Source organism: Chamaea fasciata, unplaced genomic scaffold (genome assembly GCF_029207755.1).
Source record: "Chamaea fasciata isolate MVZ Bird 193981 ecotype frontalis unplaced genomic scaffold, bChaFas1.0.hap1 SCAF_1, whole genome shotgun sequence".
Lineage (NCBI taxonomy): Eukaryota > Metazoa > Chordata > Aves > Passeriformes > Sylviidae > Chamaea > Chamaea fasciata.
In genome coordinates this window covers 88,018,199-88,046,186 of record NW_027094086.1, presented here as the reverse complement: position 1 = coordinate 88,046,186, position 27,988 = coordinate 88,018,199, and the positions used below count along the sequence as shown (strand labels likewise).

General features: G+C 40.7%; 1 protein-coding gene across 3 annotated transcripts; it reads right to left on the bottom strand.

Annotated features, from left to right (window-relative positions):
• Positions 1–88: 88 nt before the first annotated feature.
• Positions 89–27,988, bottom strand: SYCP2L (synaptonemal complex protein 2 like). Of its 3 annotated transcripts, none has more exons than XM_066188080.1 (36): positions 27,799–27,987; positions 27,416–27,481; positions 26,810–26,947; positions 26,601–26,724; positions 25,348–25,448; positions 24,093–24,117; positions 22,996–23,081; positions 22,776–22,864; positions 22,641–22,675; positions 21,794–21,936; positions 21,243–21,295; positions 20,847–20,892; positions 20,006–20,098; positions 19,857–19,917; positions 19,285–19,433; positions 18,386–18,446; positions 15,963–16,081; positions 15,504–15,585; positions 15,298–15,343; positions 14,603–14,648; positions 13,544–13,632; positions 11,966–12,014; positions 10,814–10,869; positions 10,154–10,208; positions 9,446–9,602; positions 8,310–8,359; positions 7,618–7,714; positions 7,089–7,180; positions 6,866–6,929; positions 5,157–5,288; positions 4,332–4,456; positions 3,781–3,875; positions 2,345–2,444; positions 2,206–2,264; positions 1,665–1,734; positions 89–519 (listed from the first exon to the last, which is right to left on the bottom strand). In XM_066188080.1, the coding sequence occupies exons 1-36, from the start codon at positions 27,805–27,807 to the stop codon at positions 463–465; spliced, it is 2,919 nt and encodes a 972-aa protein (XP_066044177.1). In that variant the 5' UTR covers positions 27,808–27,987; the 3' UTR covers positions 89–462. The 3 variants fall into 3 exon arrangements, with proteins under 3 accessions (XP_066044177.1, XP_066044194.1, XP_066044186.1); XM_066188097.1 differs by having other exon boundaries at positions 15,504–15,573; XM_066188089.1 differs by lacking the exon at positions 5,157–5,288 and having other exon boundaries at positions 27,799–27,988.

Here is a 27,988-nt window from a genome sequence, read left to right as displayed (position 1 = left end):
CTATGCAAGGTATACAGGACTCTAGAGTATCTTTCCAGACACTCACAGTGCATCAATTTGAAGCCAAGAATGAGACTGTTATTCTATGCAAACAACTTTTTACTTTGAATCAATTGTTAAGTGTTTTTACACTTGATAAAGGTGTTATCTGAACAGTCAGAGTAAGCCAATATATACATCAATTTGACAGCTATATCATTATCTTTAGCTCATTATTTAAATTTCTTTGATATATGATGGATCCAATCCTGCAATTTTTCAGAAAAACCTGTTATCAGCACAGGGGTCACAACTGGACCACTTAACACTGTATATTCTTTATAGGCAGAAAAAGGCTCAACATAATGCTTTTTCCTCCTCTTTTTTCATTTAAAATACATTAACATCCTTCACAGAACCATCTTCTTTATGCTGCACACAAAGTGCTCAAATCTCATGGGCAATAGTGAATTCAGAGGTGTGCTAGTCAGAAGGAACAATGAACACATTTTCTTCTGCCTTCTTCACTGGGTCTTCAGACTGCAGGGAAGAACAAAAAAAAAAAAGGTAAGAGAAAACATCACAAAAATTTATACAAACATTGAAACTGTACAAGATAAGAAATTGAAAAGATCCTGAAAGCACAATTTAGACTCAGCTCTTAATTCTCAAGCACCTACTCTGGAACAAGTGCTGCAGGATGAGCAGTTCCCATGACTCAAGTGCTCCTTTCTCAGCTCTGCTGCTCTTTAGGTGTCCTTCTGCAGGAGTACCTGTGACCCTCAGCAACTCAATGCTCATAATGGAACCTTTTCCCTTTGGAAAGGCTCAGGATTCCAACTTTAACTGCTAAAATATACAAGCCCTTGGTTTTCAGCATATTTTCTAATATCCCAGGCCCAATCCACTGTGGTGACCACAGGCATAGTTGTTCCTTCAACTCAGGGAGCTTTCTCAGCCCTGTGAAGTGCAGACACATTTTACACACAGCAGTAATTCATCAGTCTTATTGCAGAAATGCTAAACTCTGAAAGCCATCAGATCTGCACACAGATCTGGAACAGCAGCAGTAGCAAAAATGGACATCCATTTGATGGGTGAACCAGATGGAAACTAAGCATTGTATCAAAGTTATCAAAGTATTTTTCTTAATTTACAAATTAGACTCTGGAGAGCTTAAGAACTTCAACAGAATATTTAACCAGGATGTAAGTTAAATAAAAAATGATTGTTTTTTAAAAATCAAACTTGAATACATCAAGGCTAGAAGTTACCAGACCTAAAAGCAGATGAGAGAAAGCATGCAAGGTGTTGTTAGACTGCAGAGCCCTTAGCCAGAGGTTGCCATGAATGCACAACTCCAAGGGCAAATGCATTGAGGGTCACAAATTACACAGAAACTACTCCAGACTGTGAGCCCAAGAGAAACATCACTACCTGATGGCCCTTGTCTTTTTCTTCTCCCCTAGGCAGGTACTTGTTTGACCTCTTTCCCTTGTTAAACATTTCTTTCTTAATGCTTTCCATGCATCAGGACCAGAGGTCCCACAAAGAACCCGCCCTGCAAAGCATCCAACCAAAGGCTTCCCCTCCCAGGACTTCAGTTTCATTTCCTCACTCCCAACACCAATCAGGCCAAAGCTCAGTCCCTCATCCATAGGGAACTGTGTTTGTGTCACACATACCATTGTATTCTGGACAGTGTCAGCAGAAGTCCTCAATGTTTCACCCAGGGCTGAGTCAACAGATTCAAATCTGAAAGAAAAGGGACCTTAGCTGGCCTTTTCATGAAGCACTTACTGATGAAGCTTGAACAGATATATTTACCACCAAAAATAAACCTGAGATTGGCAGGTTTTTGCTCAGCATTTATGCCAACAGTGTCTTCTGTGCAGGAAATGATCACCTCCTTCCACCTCCTCTGACCCCTAGACACAGTCCTGTTGAGAGGGTGCCTTGCGCATTGTTCCAGATCCTGGTCAAGCTCTTCTGTGCAAGACTCCTCTCCTGCACAACTTCTCAATAGAGAGTTCCCTCATTACACTCTAATTCCAATTGAAAACCCTCACAAGGTTGCAAAAGTTCAAGCAGTGGACATCAAGTGAAGATGACATACTAGGTTTAGAATCCTTTCCCATCTATCAGCAAGGTACCACCAGCCTAACCAGTGCCCTCTATGACCATCGGAGGACTTGGGAGCATGCAGGACAGCTGGCAGACACCTACCTTTGCCTTTGCTGGTTGCAAAAATCATTCAGTCTGAGCAGCTGTGCATTCCAGAAATCCTAAAAAGACCCCCAAAGAAAACCCCTGTTACCTGGGAAGGGGCACCTTTTTGGGCTGGCACACAAGAAGCTGAACGCACCATTGCGTCCTTCTCCATGGCTGCCAGAATTTGAGTTTCCTTCTCAAGGTTGGCAAGCTCTTCAACAACAATCTTCTGGAAGGTCTCAAATTTATTCAGCCTAGTGATGGAGAGCAGAAAAAAATTTTCCCACTTCAGTGTGCAGTCGCACAAGGAAGACAGCAACCCCTTCAGCACCAAACCTTCCTTGAGGCAGAAGAAAATTCCACTGCTGAACTACACAGGGCAAATTTGTTCTCGGATGTGTCACAGAGCATGTGAATAGCTGCACCAAAATCACACTGCAGATAAATATGGCTCAATAGCCTGTCTCAAATAGCAGCCAGCAACAGAGGATTGAGACAGAGCATACAAATGAATTCCCAGCCCAACACTTGCACTGCATGCTCTCCCAGCCTCCAGGGAGTTCAGCAAAGATTTCCTGTGCTGAAGACCTCTAAGGTACCTTCCAACCCAAACCATTTTATGATTCTGTCTTGACACAAACAGCCTCTATGGATTTTCCTGCCATGGGCTTGATAAGTACAAACAGTGCTGCCACAGGATGCCAGCAATTTCTAAACCTTGAGAAAGGTTGTGGTTGCAGCATCCTTATTGACTTGGGTTTGCCACCATTGCCAGCTGCATTGAGGTAGGAAAGAATTGGCACAGCTCTGCATCCACTATCCTGTGACCCTGGTTAGATCCAAGTTAGTTACTGGGCAACCAAGCATTGAAGCATCTCACTGCCATCTACTCTTTCACCACAAAACATCCCATTTTTTCCTTTTGGGACTCAAACTTCTCCATGTACCTTAACGACAGCAAATCCTACTCATAGAGTTTCCATTGATATCAGGGATTTTTCACTTTAAAGACTATTATTTCATACTACATTTGATCTAAATCCTAAAAACTGAATGTGTAATAAAAACAGAAGCCTGATAGACTTACAACTACAGTATAAGATGTAAGTATTTAACTTATACTGAATCCATAAATAGAGTTATTTTATCTAGCTCCTATCTAAGAAATCAGGATCTGAGAGATCCTTTTTCTCCTCCTCTGCTTCATTAAGCAAGCCACAGCCTGGCTTCTTCCTTAAAAGATTTAGAAATAGAAGTTACTAAGTTGATGACAACTAGAAGACAGTCCAAGGACTGCTCCATCAACTGCTTGTAACTCTAGCTGGCTTTACATTAATTAACCCATCCTCTCCTCCTACAGGAAAATTAGGATCAATCACATGAGTTATACTTATGAAACTCTTCTTGCATAAAAGCAAAAAAAAAAAACAAAAACAAAAACAAAAAAAAAAAAAAAAAACAGACAGAGACACAATAGCTATTTTGCCATACAAACCATAAATGCAATAATCAACTGTCAGGCTGGCTTTCCCTATCAACCAAAATTGACACTAAACTGAAATTGTTTTCAGGCAGCACTAGACCACTTACCTACACTTGTGTATTTGGTTCAGCAGGGCAGACAAGTTCTTCTGTGAAGATATCAGGGCATCCTGTGTGTTGAACTCAATCCTTTTGTACCGGGACTAGCCATGGGATACACAGTTAAGGATAGACAGTGGCCCAAGTCAAAACTTAGAAGTCTAGCTTGCAAAATCTTTCCCTGGAAAACAAGTTCCTCTGCAGGTTTCCATTCATCTTAAATTTAATCTGCAGTAGGATGAGACACATCGGTGCTGCAGATATGATCTAACTCAGTCACAGTAGTTACACCAACAAGCCGCGATGTAACACTTCAGGGCAGTGTTGTGTTAGGAACAACTGAATTAAAATTTCCTTTATGCCTTCCCTGTAACACTTCTCAGAATATACAAGTTCTGTAGAATACTTTTAACCACTCCAGACTAACAGACACTGTTGCCAAAGGCCTATTCTTGAACAAAAACTAAAGATGGGATATTTGCACCAACTCTCCCTGAGATAAAAAGGTAATTTCACATAACATGATTGATTGCCCCACATGTTGAAAAAGCCCACATTACCCAGAACAACTTCTTCAGCTGGCTGATAAAGCTTTCAAAGGCAAAAATCACTCCTGAATCACTCAAGTCTTCGTGGAGCATCTTGGGGAAAAACACATCATCTACGCTATCATCCATTTCCTGACCTAGGAGGAAGCACATGCCCAGTTACCACCACACTGGAAGACTTTCTGAAATGATAAACCTTCCTGCTACTGAAGGGATTGTCATTCATGTGAGCAACAACTTCTACTACAGAGCTGGAATTCAGGGCTTATTCTTCTGGAGCTCACAAGAAGGAGGGAAACTGGCTCAAAAATCCCCAGAGAAATGCTTGTTAGAGAGCAGCAGGGACAGATAGGCACAACAGAGCAACACAAAGATACTGAGGCAAATGCACAGAATAAAGGTGAAAAATAGTCAGGTCACCACTGTTTTCTGTCTTATGTATTGCAGGGAAAGCCTGATCCTCTTGTGCTCAGAGTTAGCAGTATTTTGCAGTTATTTTGTCCATTACCTGCATACTTTTTTTCAGCTCCTGTGTTTGATGGCTTTTTTAATAGCTCTGGAAAATCACTATTTGGGTAGACTAGAAAGTGTGGATGTCATGGAACAGCTGACTAAATGGAACCAAAATTTCCTTATTCACACCTCCACATACACAGTATCCATGGTCACTGGCAGTGCTGCAATACCTCCTTCTAATTTTGACTTATAGATTTTGGAGAAGTTGGCCTCTCTACAAATACATCGCTTCAAGCTTCCATGTGACTATGATTTCTACCACAAGAAAAGAAAAGCTGAAAGAATTTAAGCACTTCACCTCAGTTACCAACTGGATTTTACCTTTCTGGATCTCCACTTCCTCTTCTACTGAATCAGAAATTTTCTTTGGTATATGGTTAATCTCAGAGGGCAAATGATTTTTCTCCAAACTAGAAAATTTAGGCTTTTTAATGATAGTGCCACTCAATATATCTAGAAAAAGAATAGAAGAGGTTTCAGAAGAAATCTGTTCTTTTGCATGAGGCACATGACAGTGCCTGCTCAAGGAGAAACCACCACTGGAATTACCAATGCTTCAGAAAAGGAGGCAGCCTCATTTTATGGTCTGGCATCACACAGGACAGGATAAAACTTCACCTGCAAGCATCTTCCCTCACAAAAGCAGAGAACTAGCCTGACTAGTGTCATACAGGTATTTGGAAACTTTCCATGTCTCCATCTTAAAGATAATTTCTTTTCTTGGCCTGCTACTCTAACTATCAAAAACCTCTGGTATCCCTTTTCCATCCCAAGCTCACAAACTGCTTATGAAGAAAATTTTTGAAAAGAAAATTGAATCAATCCAAGCAACCCAAATCAAAGCTGAAGCCTCTACTTTAGGGAAAACTTGCTAAAAACCAAAGAAACAAACTAGACCCCAATCCTTTTGTCTCACTGTATACTTTTTCTGAACTCAGCAAGTTGTCTGACAAATCATCACTCTGGAGCCTCCATAGGGCAGAATAGAAGGTGATGGAGCCCAGAACAAGGGGCCACTTTGTCAGACCAAGGGAAGCACCATTGAGTAGTTTTAGGGATCACACAGACAGTGTTCAAATGCAGTCAGAAACCACACCTGAAATTTCTGAGCTTAACCCTGCTCATGCCTTTGCATGGCAAGAACTCCTCTCCAATTGAAAGGCTGTACAGCAAACAGTGATAAAAATGAGGTCTTCAGCACCTATCTTCCCCCAAAATTAAACAGATGTGTTATTGGAATAAAGGTGTAGTCAAAAAATGCTGGACAGGTAAAAGATATACTGGGAACACAAACAGCCAGCTCATAAGAAGAGGGATGCTTTTGTGCAAGACCAAAACTTCAGTGACTCATTTCATAGTCACAGCAGTAACTCAGACTCTTAGAACTACATCAGCACTGAGGATTATTAGGATGAAAACAACTCCATGGCTGCTGGACTTGCTTGAAGTTCAGTTGTTTCCAACCACAAAGAGATTGTGCAGCACTTCTGAGTTAGTTTATGGAAGTTTAGTTTCATTTAAAGAAAAGATCCTGAAGTGCCACTTTTTTTAAAAAGCTACAGCAGTAATAAGAATTATCCAAGTCCCCATTTAACAAATGCTTATAGCAGTGGTTTACATCTATATTCTTAGGTATAAAGAAAATCAACAGCTTGAAGGGATGTTTGTTTTGTTTAAATTGAATTTGCAGTTCACTTTTGAAACATTAAAAATTATCTTTTGTGTGTCCCTTGGGTCATTAGCTTGACAATTCCCACCTACACTATAAGGCCCCTATAATCAACAAAAGGTTTTAAGAGTCATCAATGAATTCAGGAATGTATGTCAAAGCATCTTACCACAGTCTGCCATGATATACAAAACAAATAAATAGAACTTAGCAAAAAAAAAAGAAAAGTAATCTCAAAAAAAGTGTTCATTTATCTTTGAAAGAAAATAACTTTCTTTATTGCTTTGGCTGTTATTTTTTGGCTGTTTACCACCTCTTTCTGCTTTTAACCAACTCTTCCACATTATCAAGAGTAACAAACCTGAGTCCTTCCTCTTGGTACTTTCTTCCTCTCTCGAAAATTTGCCTGGTGTACCATAAAACTTCTAAGGAGAGAAAGAAAAAAAAATAGGAAGATACCCACCCTGCAGAAAAGCTGCCAGGGTCTTGTCTTGTTATGGGAAGCAAAGGGACATGATACACTGGTTTCAGGTAGAGGTAGCCTGACACCGGATTGGAAGGAGGCTAAGCACTGCATTTCGCACCTGTGTGGCCTTCTCCACGTCACTGGAAGGGCTCCCAGCAGGCGGACTAAGTAGCAGTGGACTCCCTCCAGGCTCCTCTGAGAGCGTTTCATCTGTGTGAGAGATTAATAAATGACAAAGGCAACAGAGTTTGAATCCTGTATTGACTGGAAATCTCAATTTAATGACACAGAAAATAAACCCCAAGCCCTCCACCCTCTCCTTTATCTCATCACACAGGGAAGAGGTGGTGGCTCAGACTCAGTCCAAAGGTTGTTTTCTTGCTGGTCATCAGTTAAGTTCATTCCTGCACCTCAAATAGCACCAGCTTATTCTTCTCCTTGTCCAAGAGACTATCTACACAGACAGTATCTACCCTCATAGCCATTACAAAGAAATATCACAAGACAAATATTTACAGAAAAAATGTGCTGGAAAAGTGTCAAAATCAGAAAGAAAACCCACCACCAAAAAGACCTCATCCAAAAAGTACAGACCCACACATAGCAAAACTTTTCTAATGCACTGAAGAGGATTAAAATAAAAATACCAGCAAGATCCACTGTGGGTAAATCATCTCCCTTGGAGCTAAATGTGCTTTTTTTGCTCAGCGTCTCCTTTTGAGCTCTTTGCCTTGATTCTCCCTTCTAAAACAAAACAAAGTCTAAGCATTATTTAAACATTACTACAGAAGGAGGGGTTGGGACATTGTTTTGGAGGGAGAGTTTTGGATGATTGGTTTGTTTTTAAAATATACTGATGGCTCTATCCAGCACCAAAGGAGACCCGTGCCCTGAAGTTCAATGCCTAAAAGGAGAATTGTTGCATACATTGGAGATATACATTTGATGATGTTTTTCATAAGCAGAATAGAACCATTGTAGTCAAGAAAGAAAAGTTTTCCAGGGGAAAAGAAAAGCTTTTAGTGTGATTACTAGTTCTGGAGACTTTTTTCCCCAGACTTCTGTATTTCAAATACATATATACAAATATATATATATACACACATATATAAAATATATATATATGTATATTTGATATGCAGCATTTAACATGAAGTTTACCATATTTTCCCAAGATCTCTATTAGACCAATAGTGTCAACAGCATTGAACAGACAAATCTCTCCATCCGAACATTTGAGAATTAAAATATCACCAGTTTGTTTAATTCTCACTCATTAGTACACATTTTAAATCCAAATTTTTTAAATCTGAGGCACTAAAGCATGACACCTTCTTACCTTCTTTGACTCATAGTCACTGCCACTACTTGGAGAAGATACTGGAAGCACTGCAAGAAGAAAAGTTTCCCTAGTTACTGGCAATGCAAAGTGTGTACTTTACCCAGTTAACTGAGTTAGCCACAATGCAAACCTTTTCAGTTTTGGTTTTCCAGACATTTACAAGCTAAAACTTCACAACACTTTCATTAATTTCAAACAAACACCTTTCTCTAACAAAGACAGATGCACCGATGCAAACATGCACAACTCACTGCATCCAGAGCAGCCAAAAAAAGTAAAAAAAACCAGACAGGCTCAGCATCTTGTCTGACAGTCCCCAAGTCCCAGGCAAGACATGTGGGCTGACACTGGAGTGAGAACAACTGCCCTGGAAACCCAGTATAAAGAATAATTTGAAGCTCAACTTTCTTTTGCTTTTTAATCTGTACAAGATCCAACAGCTACCTGAGCAGGCATCATTTCTCCATGAGTGGGAGAGAAACATTTCATCTCACTCAAGACAGTTTGGTTTCCATTTGGTGGTCAGAGCAGCAGACAGTCCTGGAGCATGGTTACAGGGGAGGTCTGCTGTTGGTCAAGCCCGAGCAGAGAATACTACCAGAGATAATCACATCCGACACTCAGAGGACAATTGGCTTATTACTCCATAAACAGGAGAGCAGAATGCCCTGGTCTGCAACCTGTGGGGTTTTTCGAGGATTACTTGGCAAGTCAGTGATGACTCTGGGGAGATGGGGAGGGGAAAGTTGCAGGGAGGAGGTGTGGTAACTTCAGAGAGATCTTACTCCTAATGCGGTCAAGAGCACCGACACAGCCATCAGCTCAGGACCCATGGGCTCTTCAGCATCATCACACAGAGGGCTGCACACACACAGTTTGTTTAGGTGCCAGATTTCCACCTGGACATTTGAACCCAAATTTGGGAAGGAGACAGGAGCCTAGTTCAAGCACAAGGGTGTGCAATGCATCTCCTCCATGGGGCACCCCTTGCTGGTGGCTTCAAGCCTGCTCTCCCCCACCCAGGAGAGCCAAGATTTGGCCAAACTAACTTTTTCCAAACCATCATAAGCATTTACTTTTCTGCAGTGTAGTACATCATGCATAGCTAAGTGTCAGTAGGGGGCTAAGCTTACCTTTTAATTTACTTCTCACCCTGGGTCTTTTTCGGGTATAGTCAACAGATTCTGGCACCAACTGTATCTGGGAGTCAAGGATCCAGCTTTTCTCACTCTGACCAGGGCTTGTATTCTCATTGTTGCTTTCAGAGAAAAGATGTCTCCTGTAACTGGACTAAAGACACAAATAAGTCCTGTTCACTCAGAAGCTCCTCAATGATTCCATTTCAGCTGCTACCAAGTTATCCCATTTCTTCCTCCTCACAGTGCAACATGAAAGCTGTGAAATCTGCCAAAACAGCCACAGCCGGCTATTGAAACAGCTGTATAAAAACACCAAGAGGCAGATGCTTGCCTTTTGCATGGGGTTTTTGGAGTATCCTCCTTCCTTGTCTCTCCCTCTCTCCTGTGTCTAAAATTAAGAGCACTCTTGCAAGGAGGAAAGGCTCAAAATGTGTGAGCCACACCCAGCAGCACATCAAGAGGGAACAGGTAACACAGGCAATTTGCTAATTGGTCTAACAGTGATGGTGCATCCTGAGCAGTGCTTTCAAAATGACAGAGTATTTAGAGGCTACCAAAACCACATTCCTCCAACTCTGCACTGGGTAGGCCTTAAACTTCAGCTTCTTTATGGGTGCAACAAATTTGTACAAGTAGAAAAACACAGCATTCAAACAGGCAACAATCAAAGGCTCTAGGGTTGCAAAAACATAGACAACCTACCTGCCTTCTCCCAAGGCTGTTTGATTCCTTTTTCTTGCTTCTTGTTTCGTAAGTCCTGCCAAGTAACACAAAGACCCAAATTAGAGTAGCAAACACAGCAATAACAGACCAGAATGGGCACAGACAAATAGAAGTGTCAGGAGGCCCCTTAAGAGTTCAGCAGAAGCACCAAACTGTTAAAGAACATACAGTAGCCAAAATTTTCATTGCTTGGATTTTGAAAGTAGCAATTCAGGGACATCTAAAAATCAGCACTTTTTAAAATAAAAATTAATCTCCATACAGAGAGGAGGCAAGTTCCTGGAAGCTTGCTATGACTAGAAGGCAGCCAAAGCAAGGCAGGGAATTTAAGCATTTTTCAAAATTGAAATCAGTCATGTTGGCATATGGTCAGGAAATGATGATTTTGAGAGTTAAAATCTTATTATCGTTAACATCGACAGGAGTCACTATTCTCTCCAGTTACTCTTATATTCTCAGGTACTAATTTAAGTATTGGTATCAATAACATCTGCAGATAGTGTGATAGCTAAGCAAGAACCACTGTATTAGAAAAATCACATAGCCTTTTGGATCCTAACTTAAAATATATTAACCAAAGCTATGAACTCTTCTTCACATAGCAAAAGGTTCATAAATACTGAATGTACAATCCTGTACCTCTGAATTTGTGAAGAAATTTTCTGGGCTAGAATCTTTCCTTTGGCTTCAGCAACCTGAAAGCAGAGAGTTGTCTTAGAGGCCAGTTGCCCTATAAAATACTCTACATATTGAAAATATATCAGAATTCAGAAGGGAAATGGATTACAAGTCCTGCTCAGAAATTCCACTTTTTAATGGAATGGGATTTGTTGATTGAAACCATGTCATAAATCATAATAGACAAACATCTGAGCCTTAATCAGAGTTCCTTTCTCTTTTCCTTGGTTTATGAATAATGCTTATTTTAAGCACCAACATCACAAGACACGTCATTTGAATGAATAGCAGCGCTGGCAGCAGCACTGTAAGCATGGTGAGGGGCCACTGGACAGCCCTGGCACAGGCTGCTGGGACCGGGACAGGGTGCTCTGGAACAGGGACTTGTGCTGACACCCAGTGGCAGTAGCAAGGATCGAGCCATGTCCAGTTTATAATACAGAGAAATTTGGGGCGTTCCATTCAGTACCCATTGCCTCACAATTAGCAGGTGCCAGTGACAGCCCCACATTAGGGAAGAGGCTGAAAGCCAAAAGGTTTGTCCAGCGCAACCACCTTGATGGAAGCCATCAGGAGCAAGCTCACAGCTTCCTGGGAAGCCCACACTAGGCAGTTTCAAAGCAGTCAAAGTGATCAATTTTTATTCCTCTTTTTATCTTTTTGAGAGTCTGCAAATGTAAGTCAAGCAGCATTTCCAACAAAAGCTTTGTGAGGGCTGAGTTTTAACCAGTGATTCCCAGCTTGCAAAGTACAGCTTGAGGTGGATTTCAGACTCTTCTGTTTAACCTGGGAGGACAAAGTGGATGCTCAGCAACAGAGGTCGGCCTTCAATCACAGAGACATCCCATGGCCTCACTGAAGCAACAGCTCAAATGTCTGTTGGTTTTATCACGCATTACCCACTACAAAATTCACTTAGCAATGACCATTCTTACCACACCCAAAAAATTCCATTTCCACCATACAGAGAAAACAAAACCAAAAAATCTCAGATTCACAGTTGTCTGTCTTGCTGTAACAGTGTGCCCATCCTTATGGCATTTTTGCAACAAATTATGCCCCCTGCTTCAAGTGATTACTCCATTAGATGCTGAGCTTCTGTCTCAACTTTACCTTTTCACGACTTGAGGAGTCTGAGTTTTCAAAGTCAAACAGATCCTTCCTACAAGACAACATAAATATGGCAGTGTCATACAATAGTGAAGAATCACCCTATAGAATTTCATGAAGAATAGGGGTGTGATAACGTGGTTTATTTCTGAGCCCCTTCTCCTAAGATATCTTATATGCCTAAAAATACTGTTTTCTAAGCTTCTAAAAATACTTACTCCTTTTTTACTTAGTCATATTGCTGTTTGTCTTGATTCTCACTCTTTTAATAGTAACTGTTTTAAGAAATATTCAAAACATAGAAATTAACCTATCCCTGTTTATGTACAGGATATTTTGTTCTCACATCACCCATAACAGTACATGGTAGGAAGAAGTAATGAGTGGAAATATAAAATCAGAAGCATTTTTAAAATTCCGTTTAATTCCCTTTTGGAAATTCTAATATTAAATAATTTGTTCTCTAATCCCTTCTCTGTGCACATCTAGATCTTGTTTTCACGTCTTCCAACATTTAAACTTAACTGTACCTTTATGGCTTTCTCAAATTGTAACTATTTCAAAAAAATCCTACAACAATTGCTCAACATACAGTACATGTTCGTTTTACTAGCAAAAGAATGAGAAAACCATAGAACTGAGATCCTGACCAAAGCTTCCCGAAGGAAAGAAACGCTCACTTCCAGACGAAACACTAGAGGGAGCAGAACGACCAAACTAAGAAATTCTTCACCTCAACTTCTACACTGCTGCTCCTGTTTTTAAACCCGGTATTTGCTGCATCAAATTGCCCCAAAACTCACAAAACAAAAAACTTCATGAGGCCCTGCATCAAGTTTTCCTATTCTTACCTACAGTCAGTCAAAAAACTCATCTAAGCACTTGGGGTTTGGGGAGGTTTCTTGAGCCAAGGGACAGCAGGCTGAAGCAGGAACCCCATGGAAGCCCCAGAACAGCAGCAGAGATCCTCACACACGGTTCATTTACCCTCCTGCTCAGCAGCAGGCATTAACTTGAACACAACACTTGACAGAGTGTAAGGAGGAGGGCTCAACAAGGCAGACTTGCAGTGCCATAGGCTGCATACGGCCCCCAAACCCTCAAGTGCTTCTTCCTGCAGTGCCCTCAGCTTTAAATGCAGACAGACGTGTGGGTGCAAGGGAAGGGGAAAAATTGAGAAAGAGGCCATCCTGAAACCCTAGGACATGTAATGCCAAGGAACTGAGACAACACTGGAGAAAATTTAAATATTTGTGTAAGAAGCTGGTGCTAAGAACTCAACTCACTGGAGGATTATGGTTGGGGAAGGAAAAAGCCAACAAGCCATGACATAGTATCACAGAGACAGAGGGCATTTTTGGCAGATTAGGGTTCGCTTCTGAGATATTTATTACTTTGGTGACCCAAAGGGTCCCACAGACACAAGTTATGACCCTTCATATCCTCAAACTTGTTTTACTGCCTGTTCTAGGTAGTCAGGTCACCCCCTCACAGGGACACCCTTCCTCCCTGAGTGCTAGAAAAGGTCTAAAATGACTGGTACACCAATTCCTGCATGGGCACAGGGCTTGTGTGTCATACCTGCCTCCAGCCCTCTTCTTGGCCAAACTTGTTTTCCTGTTTCTCTTTTTGCTGGTAACATCCTTTGGAAGAGGAGAGAGTTGCAGGATCTAAAACAACAATACCCAAAGTCACGTTCTGAAGCTAGAGCCTGACAAACGCAAAGAAAAGGTGTGCCAGGAAACCTCCTTCCTCCCTCAACAACAATTTTCCAGGTGCAGCTGTTGCCTGCAGTACTTTCTTACCACAAAGTATGGGACTCACGGAGTTGAAATTGAGGGTCAAGAGGGTGGGTGGAGAGAAAGTTGTTCAAAAGCTTTGAATTTACTGTACAGTGAGAAAGCGCTCCAAAACAACTAAGCTGGGAGTAAAAAATACTTTTTTAAAAAATCTGAAACTAGCACCTGGAAACGTAAACCCAAGAACAAGTCTAACATGTGACTTATTTTATATGTACCTAAGCTAAAAATATTGCATTGGGAATTTAATTTTTCTCACATAGTGCATTGACTATTTTTTTTTTTAAGTACATGGACACACCAATAGAACTTTCCAAAATGGCTTTTGGAAAAACTTTCCAACCACAAATGACACTCAGTTACTTGGTGGTTTACCCAGGTTGCGAGTTTCCACATGGGAAGGCCATTGGAGACCAGATACAAAACTGAATAAACACATCTGTAGACTTCCAAGGCTTGCTTCCATTCAGGAATCAAACATTCCCTCTTGAGGAGGGTGTGCAAGACTTGTGACATGCAAGTATGTCCCACGCACCATTGTACTCCTGCACACCAGCAGAAGACATTGCTTTGGGACTGTACATGTGCTGAATAAACTCCAGTCTTGAGCTGGAACTTGAATCACTTGGCTGGGCCCCTCTAGAGTGAGGTTGGCAGGTGTTGCCTCTGGAGTTGTCACTCCTGGTGCTGAGTGGCACACCACATCACGTGCGACCCTCTGTGGGCTCAGTGGCATGAGTGGGTCAGCCCATCCCAGCTTTCTTTCTTCTGCAACTCCACCAAAAAGCCTCTTCCCTACCCTGTATCTCTTCACTAAAGGGGAGCCCCAAGGCACACTTACCTTTGGTATCGACTCATCCATAGGTTCTTCTTCTAGGGGCTTCTCACTGGGGACAAGAGGACACATGAGGGAGCTGTTCATCTAAAGACCAAAACATTTGTGAAGTACTAAAAGGAAAAAAAAAAAACTAAACAAATACAACCTTGCACCAATTAGTACCAAAGCAATGGTTTAGTGTGTAGGGAAGAAAGGTAATTAATAGCTCTATGGAAGTCCAGCTCCTTAACTACTAGAAATTCTGTCCTGCAAAGGCCTGGGGTGAAAAAAAAAGTGAATTCAAGCCAAGGTGAATTCAAATTCACATCATCTTCCACAAAGTCATGGTCCCCATTATGAACAAATCTCACATTTGGCAAGCTTGGGTTTCACAGCTGAAGTTTAAATCTCTGTAAATCAGCTGTGGACTCACCTTGCATTTGGACTAAATCCACAAAGAGAAAAAAGTGGATTTTTCTCAAAAAAAAGCAGTCACCAATCTAGTAACCAAATATCACTGTTCAGCAGCTCCAAAGTGCTGTAACTCCAGGCAAACAGCCTTGATGTCCAGGTGGCAGAACAGAATCTTCAATTTAATAATTGACAGAGTAACCTCAAGATTACATGCATTAAAACACCAGGAAAAAAAATCCCAAACACACCCACAAAAAAACCCACAAAAATCTCACTTTGCAACTTTCTGTCTGTGAGACACTCACCTAGGCTTAGCGTTCATCCCTGGAGATGGAGTTTTGGAGTTTTTTTCTGAAGAAGGCAAGGAAACTACAGTTTTAACCCTCTGGACCTACTGTGAAATTTTATCTACTTTTGCTGTAAGACCCACAAAAGCAGAGCCTTCAGCATGTCACCCTGGGTGACATTTAACTGGGTCAGACTTAAAGTACTGAAGGGAGCCATGCCTGACCTTGGTTAGCATCTTCCAGGTCAGTCTGCTGGCTCACTGTAACCATGGCAACACCAGAGTTGACCATTTTCTGCTTGGAGACATGAAACCATGAACAAAACATGCATATGATCAATAAAAAAGCAGGGGGTTTTAGAAACAGATTTTTTAGCAGTAATGTGTTTCAAGAATTGCATGGCAGGTTCATATTTGTCCACACATAAAAGCTTTAGAAGCTGTGGGTTTCTTACTAAGATCATCCCACTGTTCTCTTATAATAGGAAGTGATTTTTTTTTCTTTTTTTTTTTTCTTTTTAAAGCAATTTTGTCAAAATTGCAGCTCTGGAGACAAGTATTTGAGCTGAATAGATACAGACCAGTTTTCTTTGAAAGAAGGTGTTAGTCAGACCTGTAAAAAAAGCAGACTAGAGGAAGGGAAAAGGGGCACAAGGACTAATCCATCATACACCAAACACTTACTGCTACAGTGCCTGTTAACTGCTGTCCGTGCTGAGAGGTTAAGTCGTCTTTCTGAGTCTCCGTGTTCTCAGAGTTTGAAGGATCTCTCCTCCTCTGTACATTAGAGGGCACAGGTGTTTCTGCAGAACAGCAACCGGGGTGAGAATGTCATCACCGTAATTGAACACACTCACTACCCCTTCTTTCCACTCCCACACATGCAGGCATAAATTGCAGCAGTACAACCTTCTAGGCACATCTCAAGCTCATTAACAGGACAAACCCAAGTGTCTTCAAAGTTCCCAGTGAAGAACTGCAATGCTAAATAAACAACGTATAAGCTCATCAATACTGGACGAATATATGCAAGTTTATCATCTTACTACTTATATTGCTATATTGACTCCTAAGCTCTGGAGGACATAGAACAAGCTTTTGTGTCTGATTCCACCATCTATGTTTTCCTTCACTGAATCTCTATCAGGCACTGCAAAATTTGTTTCATTGCAGATTAACTACCTTCTACTCTTTGTACTCCTTGATTGCTTCAAGTAGCAGTGCCCACCTTACACCTCTGTGTGCTCCATGGTGGGCACTGATAAAGGAACTCCTAGCTCATCTGCATCTCCAGAAGCTGGACGAGTTCCATTCTAGTTTATTTTAGGCTGTAACTGAAGGAAAATGGGAAGGACTACTGGAGAAGTTACTGCCCCAGACAATTTAGATCTGGAAGTGGCTCTTTCATGTATTCACCTGGAGAAATCTGAAATGCACAGGAACTTAGAGGAAAGCAAAAATTTCTTTTTAATATTGTCACAGAAAGAATGCTAGCTATCCTAAGTGCTCTTCAAACTTGGTTTGTTTTCAAAACAGTGTGTGGTAGCAGTAGGAAGAGCTGTGACTTCACAGCCTTAGAAGATGTGGAAATATCTGTCAAGCGAGTTACACAAAGAAAGGATCCACACAAAAAGTAATCACTCTACAACCTGAAATACAGCCAGTTTTGGAGCAAGTACAAATTCCAGCCTTCAAAGTTAAAAGATCATACAGGAAAAAAACCCACCTTCCAAAAAATTTGATACCAAAGTTGAGCTGATGAAGCATTTCCTGTTTAAGACCAATTTTGATCACACACACTTCCTGCTTTTTTGCTGTAAGCAGCTTTTCTTTAAGGCTGTGCCCTACAGTTTGTGAGCACTTACAGAAGAATTTCAGAGCATGAGAAGGAAAGGAAGGAGTTATTTTCTTTTTTCTGGCAAGTGCTGAGCTTAGACTTTCTTTGAGTCAGACACAGAAATGACACCTCTATACTTCAGGCTCTGAGTTACCTCAAAAACTACTGAACTTAGAATACAATAAAACTCTGCCAAATGATCCTGGAAGAAGACGCCTTGCAGGAGATGTTCACTGGCAGCACAGGAAGCACCAACATTTGATGATGGAAAACTTAATGTGCCCAGTTCAAAGAAACATAAAGCACTGGCTGTAGGGTGGTGAGAATAAGGAAATAAAGGCTATTCCAGGTGCAGCTAAGAGCCTATCCCACCTTAAGGCAGACAGCTACTTCTGCAGCTGGGGCACACACAGATACAGCCCAGCAGCACAGTATATTTACAGCAGCAGGTCACCTCCTGCAGAGGAGATGGGCTGCTGCACACCTTTACCCACAAATAGGGATTGCAGGTGAGCACTCCTGCTCCCCCAGCTGTCTTTCCACAACAGCTCCAGGCGCCACCAAGGCATCGTTCACTGCACGTGGGGACAGGAACACATCATTTTCTAGCACACCACCTTGTTCAGAAGAAACAGAAGTCACCTCCCGGCAGGAAGATTTAGTAGAGGTTGCCTCACCATATGCACCCCTCTACACACAGGAGAGCTTGTTAAGTGCCAAGGTGCAAGCACTGGGCCACTAGAGAACCTGTTCTTTCAGGAGGCCAGAGGCCACCACCCCCTTCTGCAGGCACCCACATAGCATGGTCAAACCAGAAACCAGGCATCAGGCAAGCCAGAGGGCAGGAACAGGAGGGTGCATCCCACCGCACCTGCAGATGGAGAAATAGTTCTGCACACCCTGCACATCAGAGATCAGCAAGCAGCTGAAATGTGCCTTGTCAGGCCACCTGCCAGCACACAGATGCTGTCTCCATGAGCATTGCCCTGCCCATGCTACCCCAGCAGCACATGGCCATGGTGCCCAGCCCTCACTCCCGGGGCTAGAGGGACTCGGCATCTGCCATAAACAGAGTTACCAAGCTCACAAGGCAGGAACAGTAGAAGACTGAACTTGGGCATAGCTTGGTTTTTTGTTGTGGGGTTTTATTCCTTTTTTTTTGTTTTGTTTAAAGTGAAGTTAACAGTAAGCTATGGACTACAAGTGAAAGCGATAATTTGAAAACAGATATTTAAGTTTAATGAAATAACAATTTAAAAATAAAAATCACCTGCTTCATTCTGCATGGCTTCCTTCCCAGAATGGACACTCTCGTCTTCAGACTCAGTTACCTGTTGTTAGGAATTAATCTCATGTGAAAGGGGTCTTAAAAAGACTAGTTTTTATCTAGTAAAATCTGCTACTTAATAATAAAACAAACAGCTGCTAATCGCCAGCAACAAATCAGTGGATACTAACTGAGTTATCATTTGGAAAGGTCTTGGCTCCTTTAAGGGCAAATGACAGCCGCTATACTATGGTTATTTACTGTTATGTAAGCTTTTCTGCAAACACCACAGAATGTGGACAAATTACAAACCAAAAATGAACAATATTAACATTTAGGGGGAAAAAAAGAAAAAAACACACACAATTTATGTTTTTACATTAGCTAATAAAAATCTTGAGGTTTTAGAAGTAGTCTATTCTTTGTCTTGTACTCCTGTCTACAAAGTCAGCCTTTGCATTTTTCAGTGCAACTCCAGGTTTTTTTTTCCGTAACACTTTGTTCATCCTGTGCAATGTAACACTTGGACCACATATAAGAGCATGTTCATACTTCAAGTCAGACGATTAAATGCCATACACTTTATTTTCTGCTTCAGAAACTCAGGAAAAGTAGTAACACAAGGAATTTTAAAAAAACTATTTGTTAAAATAGTTTTAACCTTCCAGCTTTTAAACCATAAAAATTTGAGTACTTTGAAACTTCTTTCCTAAAACACCTGATTTCTCTTCCAGGTCAAACCTTAGAACATTTATATAAAGTATCATAAATCCACAGCAGAAAGACAAATATGTAGTAAAGAGGCACAGAGAAAACAAAGAAACAACAAAGCACACAAACCTGAATGGTTTTGTCCAGGGTAAAATATAGTTAAGGAAAAGCCCCCATATATTAGAGCTTACCATCAGTTTTTCTTCTCCCAGGACTTTTCTAAGTACACTTATTATTTCAAACTCAGCACTGAAAACCAGCTTGACTTTTGTTGCTTCAGTTTTGTTAAGAGAAGTGGGTATCTTCATAAAAATTTTAACGATGTTTTGTCTATCCTTCTCTGTGTAAAAATAACAAACCAAACAATCAATAACATTTGTTCTGGATGAAGACATTCTTCTGTTAACCCAAAAATGTCTGAGTAAGTGTCTGGGATTTTAAAACAGTCTTTTACATCTTGCCCTTGCATTTCCAGTTTCTCTGTTCACTCATTTCTTTCCTGTTGAGTCTTGGTTATGCTGTTCCCCAGGACACCTATAAACTGTGACCTCAAGCTGTTCTGCTGGGGTAAGGAGGGGGGTTATTGTGCAGAATGGGCCCACACACAGTCCAACAAACAGAGATAGTGCAGGATGACCAAAGGAGAAGGCAGAGAAGGAGGAGGATACTTAGGAACACCTTGGTGACAGTGAGATTTTAGGCATACTCCACGTGTCTCATGGACCCCCAGCCAAACAGGATAACATAGTTGGAAAAATCTTACCTTTCACACTGTAACTGTTGACATTTTCTTTTGACAGCCTCACAGAGTCCCAAAGAGCTCCCTTTGAAAACCAAAGCCATTGTGTCAGAAGAGCTGAGAGAGTGCCACTGGCTTAGGCTAAGCCAAGGCCACCTGGGCTTTGATGTTACCTCATCACAATCCACATAAAAAGTCACACTCTGGCTGCCAGCATTGAAGTCAATCCAAAACTCCTCCAGTTTCTCATCTGATGGCTTCTTCACCTGGGGAAGAGTAGCACTGTTGTACCCCAAAAAGCCCCAAAAGGGCTGTATCAATCACAATTTTCTCTAATGAGACAAAACTGGTAAATGTTACCCAATGTAAACATCTGTACACCTCGCAGTTTGGATCACCCTGTGGGGTGCTCACCCAACCACTCCCATGTCAGATGTGGCTCTGCTTCAGCCAAGGGAAAGGCAATGCACAAATGTTCACACGTTTGTGCCAGGGAAGATGTGGAAGCTCTGCTTCTGAGCACTTGAAATAAGCAGAAGCAGTGGAATGAGCTTCCATGCACGTGGGTTTGATTCAACAAGACTGTCAGGAGTGGTGCCACAGTTCATTCAACTGAAAACCAGTGAAGCAAACTGCAGCATCTGCAACTCTTCTCCAGGGGCATCAGGCTAATCTTGTTTTCTGGCAGTCTGGAAACAGCTCTGCCAGAGGACTCAGGGTTGTCCTGTCCTCCTGTTTCTTTTTAGAATGCTCTTCTGTCATCACCATAAAGAGAAGCCTTGCCTCTATCACTAGCTGATACAACAGCAAAGTCAGCAGCAGTAAGTTGGGAGCTAAGTGACAAACAAGTAAACTTTCCAGCTAGAACAGAAGGTTACACTCGATGCTCCAAGAAATTGAGCTCTTCGATGAAAAAGGCACCGGGGGAAAAAGCTCCAAACATTTACCACAAAAAGCAACATTTCAGCAGCCATAATACTGTAGAGAAGGTGCCAGAGCTTTAAGGGCTATTACCTCAATCATGTCAGCAAAAGCAGATATGCAAGGAAATGAGTAGACTCTGGAAGAGAAGCAGACTTCACATGATCCATTCAACATTAGAGGCTGACTTAAATTATTTTATTTTTAATGAGATTAGTAACCAAAGAATAATTTAAAATTTCCTAAAAGTAAATTAGGTTTGGATAATCTAGAGACAACAGCATTTTAGTAGCAATGCATTATCTTCTTTGATTTTGCCTTCAAAAGAATCACCATAAAAAGGAATAAAATCTCCTTCTTAAAAAAAACTTCATTCTTCACATATGATGAATTTTTTTTTTTTTATATAAGCAAACCCATTTTACAATTCTATTTATTCCCCTCTGCAGTAATGATAGCACCAATTTATTCTGTTGGTTCCCGGCTTACCTTCTTCTATCTCCAAGCCTTTCATTTAGTAGGTTAAGAAATTTTCTGCAGTCCTGCAAGACAAATGACCCATTAATTTAAAAAAGCAGGCTACTTTTTCCTTTGCAAATAGTTATTCTACACAATAGAATAGCTATTTGCTGTCTAACCTCAACTGTCCAGTTAAAAGCTTTAAACTGGACAGTGGGATGCCAAAGACCACTGGGAAGAAACACTCAATTTACTACAGAAGTTTGGACCCAACTTAAGACCAGTAAGAATCCAAATATAAACCTTGCAAATTAACTTATTTATGCATTATTTATATTTTTAATTTTATTTTTATAGGTAAGATAGCTTAGAAGTAGGAGCTATTTTAACAATGTGCCATTTAATATTTACCATATTAATTGGGAAAAAAAAAGTAAAACATGCCATCCACAAATAATTTTGTATATTTATAAAATCAGTTTCGTAGGAACTTCTTGCAAGGACGCTCTGGATTAACTCAACCAAAACTAGCCCCTATACAGGCTTGTCAAGTATGTTGTTTTCAAAATAAGTACCCTCACCGTCTCAAATTCTCGATCCTTGATCTCTTTGAAAGCTTCAGCAAGATAGTTATCTTCAAACCAGTGGTGAACAAGGTCATCCCTCCATTTTTTTATCATTAACCTACAAAGTGCTTCTGAAAGGGCAACCTGAAGGTCATAATCTGTGGGGTAAGCATGAGCACAGGATAAACATCATGCCTCCAGCATAACAGAGGGTTATAACACTGCTGCTCCTACAGTTTTATCCTACACAGTCAAGTCCATCCTCTAGCCTCGGTTTCCCCTGGGAGAACAGGGGAGGGTAATAGCCAAGTGTTGGCTCAGGCATCCTCAGCTCCTGCAGCTCAGTGAGATGAAGCTGTGGAGCACTGCAAACCAGGACACACAGGAGTGCACTGGGAGATGTACTTGGGGTTTGGGAAGGGGATGGAAGCAGAGACTCATCACTAACCCACTAGGATTATGCCACATTCCATACACCATGGCAATACTCTAGAAAGTGTTGTTATTAGGAGAAAAAAAGATTTCACTCAAGAGGCCATTAATCGTGTTAACAAAATTTTGTCCACGACATGGCAAAGCAATTAAAATTTAATTTTTTTAAGACTAACGGCCAGCATATTATGTAAACACATACATAAAGCTGATCTAATTACTTTTCTACATAAATAGATATAGCTTGTCTGATTAGTCAATATGCATTACTAATACCAACCAGAAGGAGATAAGGCATTGCTGCATTTAACTTTTATTTATATTTATGACTTTCCTCCCTAAAAATCAACTCTAGACAAGGAAATGTAATTTAAATTACAAATCATCTATAATAAACAAGCAGATGAGGTAAAGCTGGAGAATTTCTTACCACCAACCTCCATTATAGTTTTTGCAAGGTCTTTCCTGGAACAGCATAATGACACAAGTTAAAATGGAAATAACTAACTCCTTAATGCAGAGACGAGGGTATTCAGGTGCAGAAATTGGAGGGAAAAGCCCTTACGTGAGCGAGCATATCTCCTCAGAGAGAGGGAACTTCTTTCTCTCCTCCCGCGAGACACTATCAAGTATAGAGTTGAGGGTCCTCAAGCCCTTTTCCCCCCCACAAGAGAAGGGGTAGAAAATGATGGGAAATAAATCAATAATTGTTTCACATCTTTTATCTAATTACACAGATTTTCACACAAAGGTATTCGATTTTCTCCTGCTAGTAAGAATCTTACCTCCAGATGCAGAGCGCAGCAAAGTTTTGGTTCTGTCACTAGGTGCCCTAGTTCAGGCAAAAATAAATCCACTAGCTCTTTCTTCCCTAGAAAAATAATTTGAAAGGTACAGCTAGAAATGGGCTGGTGTCCATATAAAAATAGTTGAAGCAATTACAGTTTGTTGTGTTGAAGGAATAAAAACATCCCAGCTGTAAGTTCATTTTAAGACAAAGCTTCCAACCATCCAATTCTAGACAGAAAGGGGAACTGGTAACTTCCTTCTAAAAATAAAATGTTCCAGATATACTAACTTCTGACCTGGGTAGCTACTTAAAGAGGCACAGAAAAGGGAAGTTAACTACTAACCACAAGAGAAAACCTGAATATACAGGTTTTGTCAAATTCAACAGCAAAAACCAATAAAGCATGAACCAGAAGATGCTTGTGCTACTTTGCTCCCACTAGAATAAGGTGCAAAGACAAGTAAGCACACATTTCCTGACCCACAGTGCAATGCTTCATTTTTACATGGATTGTGAGCCTGGATGTCTGGTCGCACAGAAATTTTCTGAAAGCACCTGCTCGCCCCCCACCCCCCAAAAGCCAGCTGCAGCCACAGAACAAAATTTTGCTGCTGAAATGAATGAGAGACAGACAGACATCCCTCTGTTGAGCTCAGAAGGCTGAAGGAGTTACCACATCATTCTGTGGAGATGGTTGCCTTCAGCAAGGGAATGACATCTGATGCCAGAACAAACAGATGTGCAAGAACAGACTGTCTAGTCTGAACCCCTTCCAGAAGCCACTTACTGTGATCAAGTGAAGTACTTGATGCTGACCATTTAAACAAGATACCAGAGGTTGATTTTTTCAGCATGTACAAAGCAAGAAAACAAAGCAAAACAGAAAATAGTTTTGTGCTCCAGTATAAATGTCAATGCAAATTAAATGAAGAGAAATTAGCTGGAGAATTTAAAAAAAAATATTGCAGAAAGGAAGAAATAGGAAGCTGAAGAGAAAAGAGAAAGGGGACAGAATTCAAGCAGAATTAAGAAATACACTTCCAAGATTAAGAATCAGGATATTGAGCAATGGAGGGAAAAAAGAATACTGACCTTCATTACTGCATTTGCAAATCACCTGATGGAAAGAATAAAAAAAGCTTTCATTAACACACAATCACCCAAGAACAGCAGCACACAAGCTGTTTATGCACATCTTCCTCATCCCCCAACTTTCAGATGCTAAATAACATAAAACAGTAGTGCACCCACATCAGAAAAAGCCACCTGATCCAGGTATATCATAAGTGGTCACCCTGATCATACAGGTTGGCAAAATGCAGGGAGGGTAAAGGAAGCCAAGCATCCACTTCCCCCAGGGATTTCAGCACCACTTGAGAGCACAGTCCCTACAGGTTCCCTGGAAAACCCACATCATGACATTGTTGTCTTTTTTTTTTACTACACATGTGGGCCTTTGTAAAAAAAAAAAAAAAAAAAAAGTTTATATACTACAGTACTACGTGTATCTGAAGGGTGTTAAAGTCCCTTGAGGAAAATTAAAAAACAACTCTACAACACAAAACATTTCTTCCTCCACAGTGAAAGCATGTGGAAGAAATGTAGCAGGAAGAGAAATAAATTAAATTTTTGGGAAAAGAAATGGGTATTTTATAATTCCAGAGTGGCAAGTAGAGAAAGAAGGAAGTTTAATTTTGCTCAAATATCTTTTAGTGGAACTCCTGAAAAGAGTCATAAGTATTGATATGAATTCTGGTGCACAAAGTGACATGCTTCCAATAAATACAGATAACAAGACTGGGTGCAACAGCTTGGGGAAAAAAGCTAAAAAGCATTCTTCCTATTACAAATGTTACATCACTAGGCCTCTAACACCCTTAAAGTCATTAATATTTAAAGTTGAAACCCAAATGAGAGTTGTAAGCAAGTTCGATCATTCTTTAGAATTAAATCATCTGTTTCAGAGTAGGAACGAACTTCCAGGACCACCGCAGCAAACATGTTTTCATGTAAAGTGCAGCTCAGTGTCAGTAACTTGAGTTTTAAAGAGAGCTTTGGCTCACAAGCTTTTATTTACAAAATGCATCAGAACTTCTTGCAAATTTTTCTACCAAAACAAATACTGCAAGTTAGAAAATGGTCTCCCAAGTGTGTCAAATCTCAGCCAGACCCCAGCCTAGAGCACACTCCTGGACACTGCCCACTCACACCACCTAGGCTGCATTCCAGGCTCAGCCCTAGGGCACTATGACCATGTAATTATTTTCTAACAGGAAACTGTTTGTGAGCAATAGCTTTCTTATCAAATAAAGGAAACCCTTCTGTCCTCTTAAATGCACAAACATACCAATGCTAAATCAAAGAAGTCTTCAAGCAGTAGCATCAAAAATTTATTCTCATTTGGGTCAATGACGGTCAAAAATGCTCTCGCTCTTTCAAACCAAGATACTAGGTAAAAGTTAAAAGAGTGAGTTAAAAACTGGGAAGAGGAGTTAATAATCCTTTAACTATATATGTCTCCAGGAAAACTTATAGAGTTTTTTACTCTTTAAACTTCAGAGTCACATACTGTGTCAAAAGCTACATGGCTTTAAGGAGTTCAAATTTTGCTAGGAGGACGTGAAAAGTGCCATTTCCCCCTTTCCCTCCCTAGCCCTCCTTTTATTCTCCTTTCTTGTTCAAGGCACCCACTGCGGTGCTCAGACACAATACATGCTGCTAGTGGCACCAAAACTCCTATAGACATTTCTAGAGGACATCAACTCACAGAAAAGAATTGTAATTTTTTTTCAAGCCTTTTCAACATAAGAATTTTAATACTTCATGGTTTTAAACATTGCATAATATCACACACAAATGGTGAACTAGAAATCTATGTTCCACTGGAAGTACACAGCTCAGACTGGAAAAACTTTATTATCTCCATACTAGAATTTTGAGCAACTGTATCCCTGAAAAGCATCATTACAAGTCAGAAATACAACATTTTGGACTGAGGACTCCCCAGAACAACTCTGCTATCAGAAAGCATGTGTTAGCTGTTTGCTGGTAGCTGTGTTAGATCCAGGTGTTACTCATCTTCAGCACAATTGCATTTCTGCAACTACAACTATTACCAGCTGAAATCAATGTAGTGCCAGAAGACAAAACACAGTTGCAGATCAAATGCATCTGGTTTGCTACCTATCTAGAGAGGGACCTTCATAAAGAATATCTCAGTTTTTAAAAATACAAAAGCACAAATTACTCATCAGTTCTATTACTAAAACTGCATTCTGCTGGTGCATTTAAAATGCTATATCATTTCACTAATAGGACTCATAGAAATTAATCCTCTCCTTCCACTATCAGCCTAAAAAACCCCAAACAACCCAATCCTTTAAAGCAGGTAATAAGTGGAATCATAAACTTGGCTGCTACACCAAAAGCAATAAAAGAGAGTAAGCACGTTTTTCCCCACTCTGTTCATGCAATATATTTTTTAAAAAATTGCCTTTTTTTGTGGCCAACAAGCCATCATCTAGTTTTCACTTCCTTGGAGTTCTTTTTCTGATGCAAACAACCTTAAATCACATTAGTAATTTTTATACAATATTATACTCATCTTTGCTACCAGTCCTTGCTCAATAAGCAAGCTCTTCTCTTCCTGAAGATCACTTTTAAGGTAGAGCTGAATACATTTCAGCAGCAGTGAAACATTCTCAAATTCATTCTTGTCCAGCTCCTACAGAAACAGAGTGCTGTGCATCATTAGTCTGCTACCCTCTGAGTTAGATGTTAGGAAAGTTGAGACTATTTATGGCACTCACCTTTCTCAGTGCTTTGTCCAGCTGGTTAAAGAGAGATTCACTGTATTTCTGGGGAGGCTCTACTTCCTTCTCTTGAAGCAGTTCGTGTATTTTTTGAAACCCCTTCCCTTTAAAGGCGTCAATGAGCAGTGATTCCATCTGTAGAGGGAGGGGAAGAAAACAACTAGCAAACAGAATAAGTGGGCATGGAAACTGTAGCAGCACCAATTATGATAAAATACTTGTAACACTATTTTTAAAAGTTGCAAGTTTCTGTTTGTTTCACATAGATTGTTTTTCTACTATCATTTTACTGCTCCATCTGAAGTGAAACATCAGTCCTAATGTCCAAAAGAGACAGAACCCTTGAAACCTGGTAATCTTAAAAGACACCCAGTAAGGAAATAGGCAATTTAGCATACCCAGTTTGTAAGTCCCATAACTATTACAATAATTTCTTTCCACGTACTGAAGAAAAGATTAAGAGGACTGCTGCACTTCCCACATTAAATAAAATTACTTAAAGTTCTGGGTCATGCCACATCCATTTAAGAAATACACCTTTAAATATATATATAAATAACAACTTTTAAGATAAAGACTAGAATGCATTTAAAAGACCCTTACATAGTCTTCTGCTCTGTCTGCCATAGTACCACTCACATCTCTATTTCGTTCTTCACTTTTTTCTTCCTTTAAAAATAAAAGGAAGAGAAAAATACAGGGGAAAAAAACCTGCTTTCCCTGCCCCGTCCCCCCCCCCCCCCAAAAAAAAAAAAAAAAAAAAAAAACAACAACAAAACCGCAACCAACCAAAACAAACCCAAAGACTTTTTCTGCCTCAAAGCTCAAGTGGACTTACTCATCCCCTCTCTCCCAAAACGCGGGTTTTCCTTCCTTATTACCTAAGCTACCAATCCCCCTCACCCCTCCCAGCCCGAGGTTTCTTGGCAGCCGCAGGGTATCCCTCGGAGGGAGCAGGCAGTGTCCCCCTCTCGGTGGTCGCTCACCTGGGCCATAGTGCGGGGGAGAAGGCGCAGGAGCTGCTTCACATCCTCCCCACGGCCGCGACCACTGCTACTGGACACACCCGCGTTTAGGGTGGGGGGAGACCCTCGCCAGCCTTTCTCACAGCTCCGAGCACTCTTCTTTCCTTGGCAAGCCCTCACTCTATACCCCAGCAGCGCGGAGAAAAAAAAA